The following is a 14,387-nucleotide window of genomic DNA, read 5'->3' as shown; positions in this document are numbered from 1 at the left end:
AAAACCAGAAAACCAAAAGCGTTGCCAAAATGGCCGTCAGCACAAAATGGCGAAGAACAAACAGAAATTTGTTTATGTGTGCACGCATTAATTTAGAAAGCTGGCCAACAGAAAAATTGCACACAGAGCAAAGTTTTGGTAAGTCAAATTAACACATTTACTGGACTCTTGTGTATTTTTTTCCTTAATTATGCACAATATTTATTTTTCGATTTTTTTTCGTTTCTTTGCTCGAGAGTCGCTTTCTCACTAATTATGCAAATTACTTTTGCCGATTGCCAGTCCCAGGATTGAGTCAGATGATTTGCTTGAATTTATTATGACAGTCCGATTTCATTTGGGTAGAAAAGTTGTATAAATAATCAGGAAACAGTCCGAGGCTGGAGCGGGGAAGACGAGCAATCAATTTAAATCGATTTATAATAAATAATATATTCAATTTTGCAGGCCATGAATAGTGAAAAAGAAGGCATTAAGCCTTCATTTACCATGAATACTATCCGAATATTTACGCATTTCTTTGCACTACATTTTACTAATAATTTCGTTATAAATTTAATTTTCGTTTTAATTTCGTTTGCGCTCTCTCGATAATTATGTAAAAAATGGCCTGGAGATTAGGTGAATAATTTAATTAGCTCAACCTTGGCTGGCACGTGGCAGTCGGTGAGGGGACAACCCTCATGGGATTAGCGAGTAGTTCATGGGCACGTGGCAAATCGGAGGTAGAGTGGAGTGCATTGAAGCACTAAATGCGAATGTCATTCCTCATTAATTTCAGAGGCGGACAGGCCTAAACAAATGTTATGGCTGCCAAGGACAACGCAGCAGACTCTTTGTGCGGCTTTGCGGCTCTGTGGGCCTTGTGTTGGTTTGTTTAAATGTTATTAAAACTAATGACGTTTGCAACAAACTTTGCCTTTCCTCTTTTCATATGGCTGGTCATGCAACGAGTCGTATGCGTAATGAAATTTTGTAGCTTGGTGCTCTCCGTGTAACTCAATTAATGGCCACAGAGACTAGGGGCAGGGTAAAAACTTTGGCGATGCGGTCTCACTTTAAATTCACTTAGAACTTGAGCTTGTTCCCCTGCTGATCCGTTTTTGCAGAGGGGAACTCTCATTAGGCCAGAGGCTTAGCACCTGAATGCTTGTCCGAACTGAAATGGTGCCCAAATTGGGCTGCACACGAGATCTGCCTAATGGTCGTTGACAACTTTTGACCCGCAAATACAAGGAGAGTAACCCACAATTGAAGAAGCGTAGCTCGTTTGAGGAGGTGGATGTGGAGTAGAGGCAGCCTCATTCCAACAGATGGAGCAGAGGCCTGAGAATAATGGCAGCATTCCTGCTTCGTGTTTTCTCCTGCAATTTGGTTTTAACGGCAGCAAAATGTGAAAATGTCAGGCACTCAAGCATCTCAGCACAAGCACAAAACAAAAAGAGAGAAAAAAAAAGAAAATAATAATGTGGAACCATTTGAATAAAATATAAGGCGAGAAAAGTTAAATGTGATGCGAAAGCCACAGTCTCAGAGTCTGGCGGTGGCTCTTTCTTTCCCTCTGTGCTCTTGAAAGTAAATTGAAATTTTGCTACGCTTTTTAATACCTTTGCAGAATCCCTTACGAACGGGGAGGCATTTGAAATGGTGATGGGCATGTTTCAGCTATGAAATCATAGACATTTTGACTTTCTGAGAGGTTGTACAGGATAGGGAAGTAGATCGGAAACCTCACAATCCCGAGTATGTAAATTTGGTGCTCCTGTGTGCAACCAAACAACAATTAGATGGAAAAAAATATAAATCAGAAAGAAGGTAGAGCCGCATAAAGCAGTTGAATGCCAGCTAGCACTGCTTGAAAACACTGCTTTAATGTCCAAGGTCGAAAGTATGCAACAATAGTTGAGTTTATGCATAAATTAAAGCGTTCATGGTCGATTTCTATCGCCCGGCTTTATGCAACTGAAACCAATCAGCAAGTCAAAGATAATTTTTATTAACTGCTTACGCCAGCACTCACACTACAGGCACGCATACATCTGTATGTAGCTTTTTAATTTGGCTGGGTATAATGACCCAGAAAGAAGGTGTTCTGGTCGTCCTTGATGGCGTACAAAAATGGATGATCGACGATGAAGGGGTACGTCGTACTGTTGAAAAATCCAGAAATAGCCGCCGCTTTCACATCTGTCATGAAAATAAGTTAGTAAAGTTCTCAAATCGTTGCAGCGGCAGTGGTTCCTTCTTCGTTCAAATCAATAAAGGCCTTGTGCATAACTTCAGAGATATACATGTCCTCCAGGACAAGGCTTTTAAAATTGGCATTTTCACTGAACATCTGCTTTAGCCCCAGCTGAAAGAGCTTTCCCTCCATGGCATAGTCACCTGCTCTAGCACAGAAACAAGGGAGACATCAAACTCCATCTTAAATGTGGGCAGCTTCAGCTCCACCAGCTCTTCTTGCAACTGCGAACTTATCTCGTTCAAGGCCACTCCACTAAGCTTCTCCTCCAGTTCAGCCAGTCCCTGCTCCTCCAGAGGCAGAATTATTAGGAACACAATGTCAGTACATTCCGCTGAGACATGGTGCCCACCCTCACCTTTTTCTTCTCGCTGGACACAAAAGGATGCAAGATAGTCGTATATATGGAGAAAGGGTTTACCCAGTTGGCATTGAAGTAAATCGCATTGATCAGAAGGGTAACAGTGTCAGAGTCGAGGGAGCTGGAGCTGATAAGATTTTTGATTTGATGATGGATCTTCTCTTCTACCCATGAATTGATTTCCTGGGCCACTTTCGCTCTATCTTCGAAGTTTACTTTCTCGGCAGGTGCGTTAAAGTATTTACCGAACAGTTCTTGATAGAATTGAACAAGCCCGAACTTCTTGGCCACGTAGATCCGGTTGGCATAGCTGAACTGAGCGCCTTGAGGACTTTGTCCTTTGGCCAAAAGTTGAGCGAATCCTTTTGCCACCTCGCTCTTATCGGCTCCTTCCAATGAGAGGGTCTGTTTGAGCTCCTTCTCAGTGGTGCCTTCGGAGCCCAGGTAGGCCAAAACAAGCGATGTCCTCATTGACGACGGAGAGAAAACGATATTCTTAAGAGAATTCTCTTTGGCCAGCGCTCCGAACATTTTCAAGGCAAACTTGGTGTCGCCTACGGATTCCTCAGACTGGACCATTCAGAGGATAGACCCCAAGAGGGGTGCTGGGGATAGAACAGAGGAAGAGTTAGTATCATTGCAAGAGAGCAATCTATGACGAGAGGAGTTTCAAGAGTGCATCGGGCTTTAATATACCTCTCTGAATCTGAAACTTTACAATATTGTGTACACTTTTGACGGGAATTTCCAATGCAGGACAAGATTCCACACTTAGCCTGTCTTTTTGCCATCTTATTCAGAAATGATAACTATGCGCACAAACTTCGCATCGCTGCATACAGTGTTCTCACCTCACATGGTCCGGCCGGCAGACCATTATGCAACCGAATTTAATCAGCAAATTCTGCTGCCTTGGCCTTGAATCTGGATGACATTTAGTTATTGTTTGAGCTGGCAGACGCCTGAAAATCGGGGCACACAATATGTTAGCTCACTTATTTAATGAGTACATCAGATTGAAAATCAATCAAAGAGTTTTTCAGAGTGGGAAAGCGATTGTTTGATGTTAAAGTGAGGGGTCTTCCACCCACACAGGATGCTGGAGTGAGGCAAAATTCACTTTTGGACTGACGCCCGCGTAAAGCTGTCATCAATCAGCGTCCGGCAAAAGCTTCTTATCATATTGCCAGTAGACGAAAAACGCTTGCCACTGCATCAAATTGATATTTGTCAATACTTTTTTACTGTTGCTGATACAGCTCCTCCTCCTTCTCCTGTTGATACTCCTGGAGCAGCTGGTATGGATGCTCCGGATATTGTTGCTGGCGCTGCTGCTGTGATAAATGTCATCTGACATGACAAAATATGCTCTCTCTGCGGCTGCACAGAGACGTGACAAGTGTTGGCAGGAAGCCTGAAGTGGTGGAAAATTATATATAATGTTGAATAAATTGAATTGAAAATTCGCATGGAGAAGTTTTTAAACTAAACTAATGTTTTCTTTTCTTTGCATACTCGTAGTAAAAACATCCCCAAAATAGGGAGCGTTGCATTTCCAGCTTTTAAAATGTGTAGAGTTTATCCATCTAAAAGGCCACTCCCCTCTCATAGAGGTAGACAGGCAGGTGTTCTCCCTTCGGTGCTGTGCCAAGTGCTCCCTTAAGTAAATCAAATATTTGTCAATATTCTATCTCCGTTGAGCTGTGCTCACAGTTAATATTTGCTCTGCTGAAGACCCAAATCCATCCAAAGCGCAACTATCAACGAAGCTGAAGGACAACTTTAATGTACACAGCTCTTCCATTAAGAGATTCTGGAGCTTTGGATTGTAGATACTATACTATGTACAGAGAGGGGAGAAATCGGGCTGGGCTCTTGAGCCACTTGCAGTTGCTACTTTGTCAGCATCATTGCCACGATACGAAGTCTACGACTCTACGGGCATGGGTATCTGCCAGCTTGTTTTCAATTATCAGACGTTACAGTTAGATACACATGAGGATATACACACCACACACCCATACCTAGGTCGGCTTGTATGTGGGAACGCACACTGAGGAAACTTTTTATGAACACGTATGCATTTTACATTAATGGATGGGAGGGTCTTTGTCTTTCTGATGCATACATATATGCTACATATAACTAAGGATCTCCCTCACTCACTCACATGGCTGATTAGCAATGACACAATTAACCCCCTGAGGCCTACACATGTGTGGAAAGAAATTGAAATTACCTTTTTACCCTTCACTCCACTTCACTTCACTCTTTTCATTCCGTAGTGAAAAATGACTTGGCAAGTTTTAATTAACCCATTGTGGCGTTCTTCGTGACTCGTGCCAACAATTATCATATATGTATGTATGTACGAGTAAACCCAATATGCTCGACAAAACGTTGCTGACAGTCAGCAGTTTTTAATTAACTTTACGAGGCGTTGGGGCGTTGCAATGGCAACATAAATTAGAGAGTAAAAAAAGCCGCGATTTGTGGAAATCTTTGTGGTTTGCCTTTGATTTTAGACAAGAGCCTTTGTAATTGCATAGGCAGCGGTTGAATGAGCTTTGTGGAAAGTCTACCTGAGCTATGTGACTAAGTTGGTAATTAGAGGGGTTGTCTGCTTAACAAAAGTCTATGGGTGTGAAATCATTTGTTAGACAAAATCATCTACTTATTCCCCAAAATAACCTATGACATGCATTTCTGGAATGTTTTTTCTTTCAATTAGAGTATCCTATCCTAACGATGGGTTTTAGAAGAGAGCTTAAGCTGAATTTGGAGAGCAGCAACTTTATGCACCCTCAAGGATAATTTCTACAAAATGTATTCTTCATTTTTCTACTACAATTTCCGGGAATTTTCACCATTTAATGAAAGAGAAAGTTTTTGTTCGTCTATCCTTTATAGTTTCCCTAACAAATTTGTATTTTTTTGCTTTACAAAGTTTTTTTTAATGTGTGAAATTTGGTGCCTGCCACAATTCTCTTTCTTGTTGTCGCTTGTGGCGCCTCGAAAGTCTTTTGTCTGCGGTTTCTTGCAATGTGTGTGTGTGGGGTGTGGTTTGGGGGCGGCGTGTGAAAGCTGCTTGGAGCGTCTTAATTAGCTAATGGCTGTCTTGCTACTCGTCCTTGCAAGGCACGAAAAGAGCTTAGACTGTTTTCCAGCTCAAACTCAATTTGCCACGTAACAAATTGCCTTGATTGGCATGCAAAAAAAAGAAAAAAAACTGTGGCTGCCTTCACCTTCGCCTTTGCCATCTTTTCTCTGCATTTTGGAGTAATACTGCAGGCGGACAGGAAGATAGCGCTTCCGTTTCTTTTGTCAGGCCTTAATGCACTTTCCGGAGATTTCACCAGAATGATATTTTAATACTTCTCAGACTCTCTAATGAATTCAATTTAATTTGTGGCATGTCCAAGTTGGATCATGTCATTGTCCATTTCCCTTACCTAGGATCAGGGGAAACATCTGCTAAAGTAGACTTAATGCTTTATGTAAATTTGTGCTCTCGACTGGACCCTGGAAGCGACTTTTAATATGTAGCCACATAAACATTTCGCTGCTCTGTGGTTTTTGTCTATACGTATATGTGTTGGCTTTTATGTAAATGGCTGGCTGGCCAACAGTGCGTATGATGTATACATAAAATGTTTACGAGTGCCGTAATAAAATCAAATCAAAATTGAATGCTTATACAAGACAGAAGTGGAGTGGCGCCGTATGGAGTGAAGTGCAGGGCTCTGTTGGTCAGCCAGAGGACAGTCTTTTATGCCTTTGCATCCATCAAAATGTCAAATGAGCACAAACACAAGAAGCATACCACATACACAGGGTTTGCTGACCATACGGATATATCCTGACCAAGCATCCCTCAAACATTACGTACTTTTGTTTGCATACCAAACCCGCGCCCGCCCCGTCTTTTGATTTCACAGGAGCATCAATCAGGCTGCAGTCGGGAAATGGGGAAATGAATGCCAGTCCAGGATTTACGCCTGGCGCCTGGGAAAAGTTTTTCCTAATCCATTTTACGTGCCTGCTATGAATATCCCAAGGCCACGTCTCGACTTCACTTCATTTACCGCTCTGGTCGAGCATAAGAAATGAATTTACTTATCTGTCGTGTTTGCTGTCGCGACTGTTCACCCTCCCACTTATCCCGCATCCATTTTCCGATGGTAATTTCCTCTTCCTGCAAAAGTCATCATCAAAAATCCCAAAAATATACAATTCTCTTACACTTAATCTATGTAAATGGAAGACGGCTTAGGAGGCTTGTTTCAAGCTATAGCTCGACTCAATTATCACACACAATTTAAATATAAAACAAAAATATAAAAGGCCAAATATTTATTAAATGATGTCGCTTTGCTTGAAATGGCTTTGAAGATGAAATAATTAATTCAGTGTTATAAGTGTTAAAAGTGAGTAGAGATTTTTCTTTGTGAAATGGCTAAACCAATAAGAATCTTTTATTTTTGTTTCCTTTTTCTTTAACAGCAAAATGTTCGTATACAGACCTTATTAGATCAGTAGAGTAAGTGCTTTAAATATTATTCAACTGATTACTGAAAGCCGATCAGTGCCAAATTATCAAAGGAGTGGGAAGGCAACATTTTCTCAAATTTCATTCAAGAATTTCGACCAGAATCGGCAATTATTTGTCGCAAGTATAGGGTTTATCCAAAGCTGTTTCAAGGTTAATGTTGAACTTTTGCGGCGGAAATAATTTAGCAGATGACCCTGAGGGCGGGCGCAAAAGTTTTTCGCTCTTGAAGATTTCAGCCCACGAGCCGACCACCCGCTTCATTCGCCCATCTCCAAGTCAATCAAGTTTTAATGATGCCACAATAAACCCGCCCTCTGAATAATTTAACAAATGTCCACGGGGCATTATTCCCTGGGTGTTGTATTTGTCCGTCTTACACTCTCTGTGTTTTTGTGTGCTTGCGTATGAGTAGGGAAGATTGTTGCATACTTATGGGCGCTGGCAGCGAAATCTGAAATTTTAATTGCTAGCCATTTTATATAAGTGTCTGGCAATCATTTGTAATAATTCATGCAATTCTTAATGAGAGAAACGAGATTGCTGAAATGTTTTCGATTTTGATTTCGATTTACACAGTTTTATTTGTTGAAAAATACGTTTTTGGTTTAATTTCTTTGTCGTAAATAGGTTTGCATTTCGAGGTTTTCGGGAGGGGGGTTTAGACATATGCATTTTATGATATGATTTCCATTTATGGACTTTCGTATTCGACTAGCTCATTATACTTGTACACACACAAAGATACATTTACCCATTTACATATGTATTTATATTTATTTTTATGTACTATAACTTGGTTTTTAGACCCTGTCTAAGGGTCTCGTAGTTGAACTCTAAAAATACAATATGTTCTCTTGTGAGTTTGCTTCAATGTTTGGGTTTTTCATTTAGTGACAACACAGTCTAAAAGTAATTTTTTGTTTGTTTTTTTGGTTTTTTTGCCAACATCTTTCATTGTTTCGCCAGATTGAGGCTTAATTCATTTTCATTAGGGCGACAAACGGTCCGCCCGAGCGTCAATCTTCATTATCCAACAGGGCCAGAGGAAGAGGCAGAGCCAGCCGATTGTCATTCCATTTTGGTGGCTCCACTGGACGCCACCGGTAAGCCTCTCCGCCTACATAGCATTGGGGTCCGGCCCCATCCGGAGGAGACTAATTCAAATTTAGTTTACCTCTGTCAATGCCACTGTCTGCCCTCCTGCCACCATCACCACCATCACAGTCGCCTCGGGGACTTGGCTGCTTTTCCAGAGGCACGCCCTACAACAGCCTCTCCAGATCCTCGCTCTCCGCATCGCTGATGAAGGAGTCGGTGTCCGTGAAGTAATCATCGTCGCATCGATTGCGTCGACAGCAGACGCGCCGCCCCATTTCCTCATCGCTCCAGTGTTCGAACTCCTCTTTGTGGTGCTCCAGCAGCATTAGCGAGGGAAACAAACTGTCGCAGCCACTGCAACTGTGGAGGAGATACAAAGCCATGGAAAACGAAAGAAGGAAAAGTGAAAAGTGAGAGCGTCAGCTCTCTTAATTAGTGCCGTTCTCCTTACCCAAAGTGACGTTTCTTCTGCTGGTGCGATGCAAGTTGACGGTGACAATGGAAAGCCCGGTCGCACACGTTGCAGGTGAGCGACTCATCTGAAAATGGAAGGAATTGACTTGACTCTCTGTGCGCACTCCGTCCGGCTCATCAGTTGGCCATTATGGCACACGGACAGAGCACTCACCGTAGTCATCATCATCGTCAGCCATGGCCAGGGCATGCAGTCGACTTATTGTGTTTTCGTTAATCTCCTTCGATGTGGATGTGGCCCCAGAAGCCAGCTCCTTTGATGTCTTGCCTTTGGCCTGGCACAACCCCAGCTCGCACAGGGCACTCTCTACCACAAAGTTGCCCTGACAGTCGGCATCCGTGCAGGCTAAAAGTGACAGGCTGCCATTTCCATTCCCATTCCCATTCCCATTGCCATGCCCATTCGCGTTGACATTGACGTTGGCATTGGCTTCACCTGGCGGCTCCCCATTGCCATTGTTGGCATGGCTGCTGCAGCCAGCGCTGGAGTTCGCTCCAAGCATTTCAAAGTCGTCTAGCTCATCGAATGGATCATCGATTTTGTGGCCCAGTGACACGACATCGTCAGCCTCGGCACTGAGTCGTCCGTATGCCTTCCGTGGGGGGCGCTTCACATACTTGTCTGCCATAAAATAAAGGGAGAAAATTCATGACTGAAGGCTATTGATAAAACTTGCCGTGTCTCCTTTTAAATGGTCTACTTTTTGCACCACTTTCTTTGTCTTTGCCACAGATTGGAAATTGGGAAATGCTCCTCAATGCAGCAGAGGAGCCTCCTTTATGGAGGCTTTTGTGTCGCTTTCGATTGTCTCTCAGACAAAATGTTACTCTTTTCCCCCATTCATCCTCTTCCTGCCTGTTCTCAAAAGCCGTGAAGTGATAAAATGGGATTTATTGAGGGTGTTGTGTGTGTGTGTGTGTGTGATTGTAGGGTAAAGCACCGCAAATAGTTTCCTGGCCATGGAATACTATAAACCTTTTTATTTACGGACCAAAAATTAATGGCACGAGTGCGTTGGAATTTTTATGACCAGTTGGTCATTCGAGGTCTCATTAGCAGCCCATTATGTGGGCTTGACTCTCTGCTGCTTGGAATTGCAAGCCGATCCAACAATGCGTACACGTGACGACACGAAATTCCCATTTCTTGCTTACAGGCACTTAAATGCTCTAGCCAACAAAAGTGCAAGTGTTTAAATAGTTGTAGAGAACCGGAATCGACTTTTAGAATGCTTTCAAATGAGAAACCAAACGATTCCTCTCTAGTTAAATAAAATTTCGTTTAGTGGTTCTCTTGTTGTCCGTTCCAGTTGTGGTTGCTCCGACCAAAAAGAGAACACGAATATGAAAAGTGTGACCAGTAAAAACCCAAACACCAAGTGCATATATGGGGAGCAAATGGACGTGGTTGGGATGCAGGGAGGAAAGGATGGAGAGGGCGCTGAGTGAAACTCAATTTTATCGCCAAATTGTGCACCACCTCCACCACCATCTGAATCACACCAGAGTCGGGGTGGCAAAACGTATGCTGCAGACCTTAAAAGCAATGTTTACCGCGCTGACTGGTCTGGGACGGAGTGGACTACCAGACGCAGTGTGCTTTTGCGATGAAAATTTATGACACAAAATGCGAGGGAACGGAACGGAAGAGAACGCCTTAAAGTTTAGGAAGACTGTAATCTCGGCGAGATAAAAGTTTCTCTCTCGATTCTACTTTAGAGTTACAGCACAAATTATTACAAATGATGCCGCCCGCCGGCAACAAAATATAAATCATGGCCCAACAACAGACAACAGACTGGGGCCAGCGTTATTAATACGCCAAATAAATGCCTAATAATTCTTCGCCTGCTGAGACCCAAGATACATATTTCCAAAGAACGAGAAAATGCCAACCATAATTTATGATATGTTGTTTTTGTTATTGTTGCTATCATTCGGTTGTCTGGGAGAGGAGAACCCAGACCTAATGATGCCAGCAGCCAAAGAGAGAGCCAATGAACAAGAAAAGCAGCCAACACAGCCAACTTCAAGTTCCGTAGGTTTAGATACCCTTAGAGATATTTTATTCCTATGGTGTATTCATATATGATATAGTGATGTAATTTTGTCGTCTACTCCTTTTCTCTCTTCGGTGCAAAAATCTGCTCAAAATCGTGGCACCCTCTGCAAGGGTATTAAATTACAAAAAACAAAGTAAATATTTCGCTTGGAACCTCAGCTAATTGGCTACACATACATAGATACGTAAACACACACGAACAGATACTAATTGCCGTTCCTTGTTTTACAATTTCGCTCGCTTCTCCTTTTCCTCTCCCCGCTCAACAGTTTTCACAAATTGAATGCACAAACGCATTATTATCAATGACAAATGGCTGTCATAATTATCGGTTAATGCTGCTGCCATATGTTGCCCCAGCATTTGCATAACAGATATAAATCCCTCTCTTTCATTCACCCATCCACACACCCTGTCCGCCACTGCTCATGTTGAGGATGTGTGAGGACAACGTACATATGTTGACAAAAGCTGAAGGGCGCGCCTGCCGCCGTACATGTTGTTGGCATTTGTTATATTTGGTAAATGTAATTTTTCTGATTAAATTTACGTTTGCCGAAAGCGTTCAAACCATTGCAATTAATGTTGCGAAGTGTTTACAAATTTGTAAAGTGAATAATACCAATTTGTAACGTGCGTGTGTGGACAGGTTAACAATTATGGCAAACGAAGTTGTTAATAATACATTAATTAAATAGGAAATCCGTAAATTTCTGTAATGGAGGAAATGGGTAAAAATCAGGCAAAGTAATCCACTTAATCCCAAACCATGCCCTAAAAATATGGTAAGGGATTCTACAATGTGAGGTTCCAGACGTGCTTGTCAAATTCTTGAAGGGAGAGCTGTGAGCATATGCACAGCTGTTTTTGAAGAGAGTTTTGACAAGCTGTCAGCAGACTTGCGAATGAATTAAGCAGAAACTCAGCTAATCCTTTTTTGAAATCCTCAAACTAATGAACAAATGAACTAAAATAAATGGAATCAGGATCAAATTGACATAGCTAAAGTGGTGGAAAATAGATTGCATGCCATGAACAATGATTGCTAGTGAAACTAATTTAAATTGTGGCCAAAATTATAATTGGCAATTGGCCGTTTTGCTTTGAATTTGTTCCACGTGAACTAATTAATATGCACATACGAGTTTGTGTATTTGCCGGATATAGAAATTGAGAGATTTTTGGGGTCTATAAGCCCGGCGGTTTTATGTTTGATCGGACGCTGTGCAGACAATGCAGGAAACATCGAACAAACCAACAAAAATCAACGAAAAATTTCGATGACTTGCCTTTGGGATGCCTCTTTCTATCTCCTTTTGTCTCCCTATTTCCTGTGTGCGTGGGAGATTTAGCGCCTAGACAAAAGCATCTGGGGACCGAAAGCCTAAAGTGTTTTATTTTCCGACAGTCACATCCGTGCCACGTTTAGGTCCTGACACGTGCGGAGGCTCATTATTGCGTAGGTTTCTAGGGGTCTCAATGTTATTTACTTTATTTTGTGCTACCCCCTCTTTTGTGTTACCCCAAGATAGTCTCTGGTGGAATACCATACGCCAGAGCTAAAAGAAAACAATATCTGCACGAGTTCGAGTGCCATATACTCCTACATATATTCCACAAGTCATTTGGAGAATTTTAATTAACTTGTTCTGATAACGAGTCTGAGTTGGGCTTATGAATGGAAGCCAGGACTTAACTGACACATGAGTCTCATTGAAAGCAAATATCTCCAAGACAATTTAGCTATGTTCAATAATTTGGCATGGGTAAATCTGAGCTGCAACTAGATTATGATATATAAAAAACGTAAGTGGCAGAAATATAAGTTTGGGTGAATTTTGATGGAATTCTTTGTCTTCTATTTAAATCGGAGCTGTCTCTGAGTCATTGTTAATTAACTTATTCATTGACTTCATTGTATTTCAACTCTAGATCTGTTCCTTTTTTGTATATTTCCTCTAGGGAACTTCGCTTAGTACACCTACTTCGAAGTTGTCAAAAAATCAGTTCCTGGCTTGCCAGAACATTCATTCTATTGATGATCACCTTTAATTCCATTTTATCCATTGCTTCGCTTGCAAGAGATTGACCCGCAATTGAATTAATTACAGATGAAACCAATAATTGATTAATCAGCCTAATTAATTGCGGACTCCTACAATAAATTAATTGCTGTCCATCAGCGACTTACCTTGTGTGCTGTTGCTGTGGTTACCTCCGCTAGAATTGTTCTTGGAGAAGCTGCAGTTGTTGTTGAGGGAGTTGAAGAAATTGGCGGCACCCGTGCGTCGTAGAATCCAAAACATTTTCAATATTTTTACTGTTTTCTTTGATAAGTGGCAACACGGAGAAGTATGCTATGGATAATGCCGCACCGACGGCATTTCCACGCCACGAAACGGACGCTGATAAGCGAAATATAGAGACTGTAGTAACTCGGGCACGATAAGCGACAACGACGATGAGAACGACGAGGACTCACGAGCAGCGAATGCCGAGAACTGCTGGCGACCGTGTTGTGTCGATGTTTTCAGCCAACTGACGGGAGCCCGCCTCGGGACTCGCATTTTATAGCTCACTCGCTCTCTCTGTATTATTGGGACAGAGAAACTGAGTTTTGAAAGAGAGAGTGAGAGTAATCTGTTTTGTGCTCTCCCCGTAACGTAAGGCTTTACGTCGTGGACTGCTCACTTAATATCCAGTCCGCCACTTGGGACTGGGTAAACGCTAAACTTGACCTTCGTCAACAGTTGAATGTTGCGGGGTCCGTGTCCGCTGCCAGCTCATAATTTGTTTTGTTTAATAAATGATTACGTATGCGTCCTGTTGACACAACCCCCATCTACGAGATACGGCCGATTGAAGCCAGCTGTCAGTGTGTGCGGGAGCCACTAAAATGCCTATCAATCATGCAAAACCGGAACAGGATACAACTTTGTTGCCCCTCCTTTGGCAGGCAGACAGTGTTTAAAGTTTTATATTCATCCTATCAGGCTGCGCTGCTCAATTAGACGGCGACGTCGACGACAAAGACTTGTGCCCTGTGAGTCTGTGGAAGCGGAAATGCCGCACGACACGCACCCAAATGCCATTCAACTTAACTGCTGGCAACACATGCATCCGCAGCAAAGTTTCCACTTTATGGTTAACGCTTTCCTACGCAAACAAAGCAGAAGCGAAGGGTGATGATGATAATCCGACTCGATGATACCTGGTACTCGGAACTGGAATTCAACCGAAGTCACGTCCCAGACAAACAACATTGACTGTCACTATCACTGGTTAACTTTTAAATCTACCTTTAACAGTGCTTAAGACTTCCTTCCTTCTGTCACTTGTCCGTTGTAACCTTGTCTTGTGATATTAAGAGGTATCCACCTACCTACTCTCGCACCATTAGCATTCAAGTGCAAGGGCAGGAGCCAGAGCGCAACAACAGTTCATTCCCTGCAAAGTGTCGCCTCGCATTTGGCTTCGTCTCAATGCGTTTATTTGTTGCACGCGCAGTGTGTTCTTAAAGCGCCCTCAACTTTAATGCCGCTCGACAAATGTCTGGCCACATGCCACAGCACTAGGACCAGGACAAGAACAAGACGAG

At 42.4% G+C, this 14,387-nt stretch overlaps 1 protein-coding gene, 1 long non-coding RNA gene and 1 pseudogene across 2 annotated transcripts; 1 reads left to right on the top strand and 2 right to left on the bottom strand.

Moving 5' to 3' along the window:
- The first annotated feature begins 726 nt into the window (after positions 1 to 726).
- Positions 727 to 1,442, top strand: LOC117583547. The gene is made up of 2 exons (XR_004573799.1): positions 727 to 871; positions 1,017 to 1,442. It is a non-coding gene; the product is annotated as an uncharacterized LOC117583547 (long non-coding RNA).
- Positions 1,443 to 2,038: 596 nt separating this feature from the next.
- LOC117583545 lies at positions 2,039 to 3,213 on the bottom strand (annotated as a pseudogene).
- A 4,496-nt stretch (positions 3,214 to 7,709) lies between these two features.
- On the bottom strand, positions 7,710 to 13,315 carry LOC117583543. Its single transcript, XM_034271904.1, has 4 exons — positions 12,981 to 13,315; positions 8,882 to 9,349; positions 8,705 to 8,792; positions 7,710 to 8,613 (listed from the first exon to the last, which is right to left on the bottom strand). The coding sequence occupies exons 1-4, from the start codon at positions 13,093 to 13,095 to the stop codon at positions 8,418 to 8,420; spliced, it is 867 nt and encodes a 288-aa protein (XP_034127795.1). The 5' UTR covers positions 13,096 to 13,315; the 3' UTR covers positions 7,710 to 8,417.
- Between the last annotated feature and the right edge of the window lie 1,072 nt (positions 13,316 to 14,387).

Source organism: Drosophila guanche, unplaced genomic scaffold (genome assembly GCF_900245975.1).
Source record: "Drosophila guanche unplaced genomic scaffold, DGUA_6, whole genome shotgun sequence".
NCBI lineage: Eukaryota > Metazoa > Arthropoda > Insecta > Diptera > Drosophilidae > Drosophila > Drosophila guanche.
The sequence above is the reverse complement of the archived record's forward strand: the minus strand, read 5'-3'. Positions and strand labels throughout refer to the sequence as shown.

Coding starts and splice junctions, on each gene's coding strand:
- LOC117583543 (XM_034271904.1), bottom strand. CDS start 13,095: ATGTTTTGGATTCTACGACGCACGGGTGCCGCCAATTTCTTCAACTCC. Junction 9,350..12,980: donor CCACAGCAACAGCACACAAG/GTAAGTCGCTGA, acceptor ATTTTATGGCAG/ACAAGTATGTGAAGCGCCCC. Junction 8,793..8,881: donor TGACGATGATGATGACTACG/GTGAGTGCTCTG, acceptor TTCCATTTTCAG/ATGAGTCGCTCACCTGCAAC.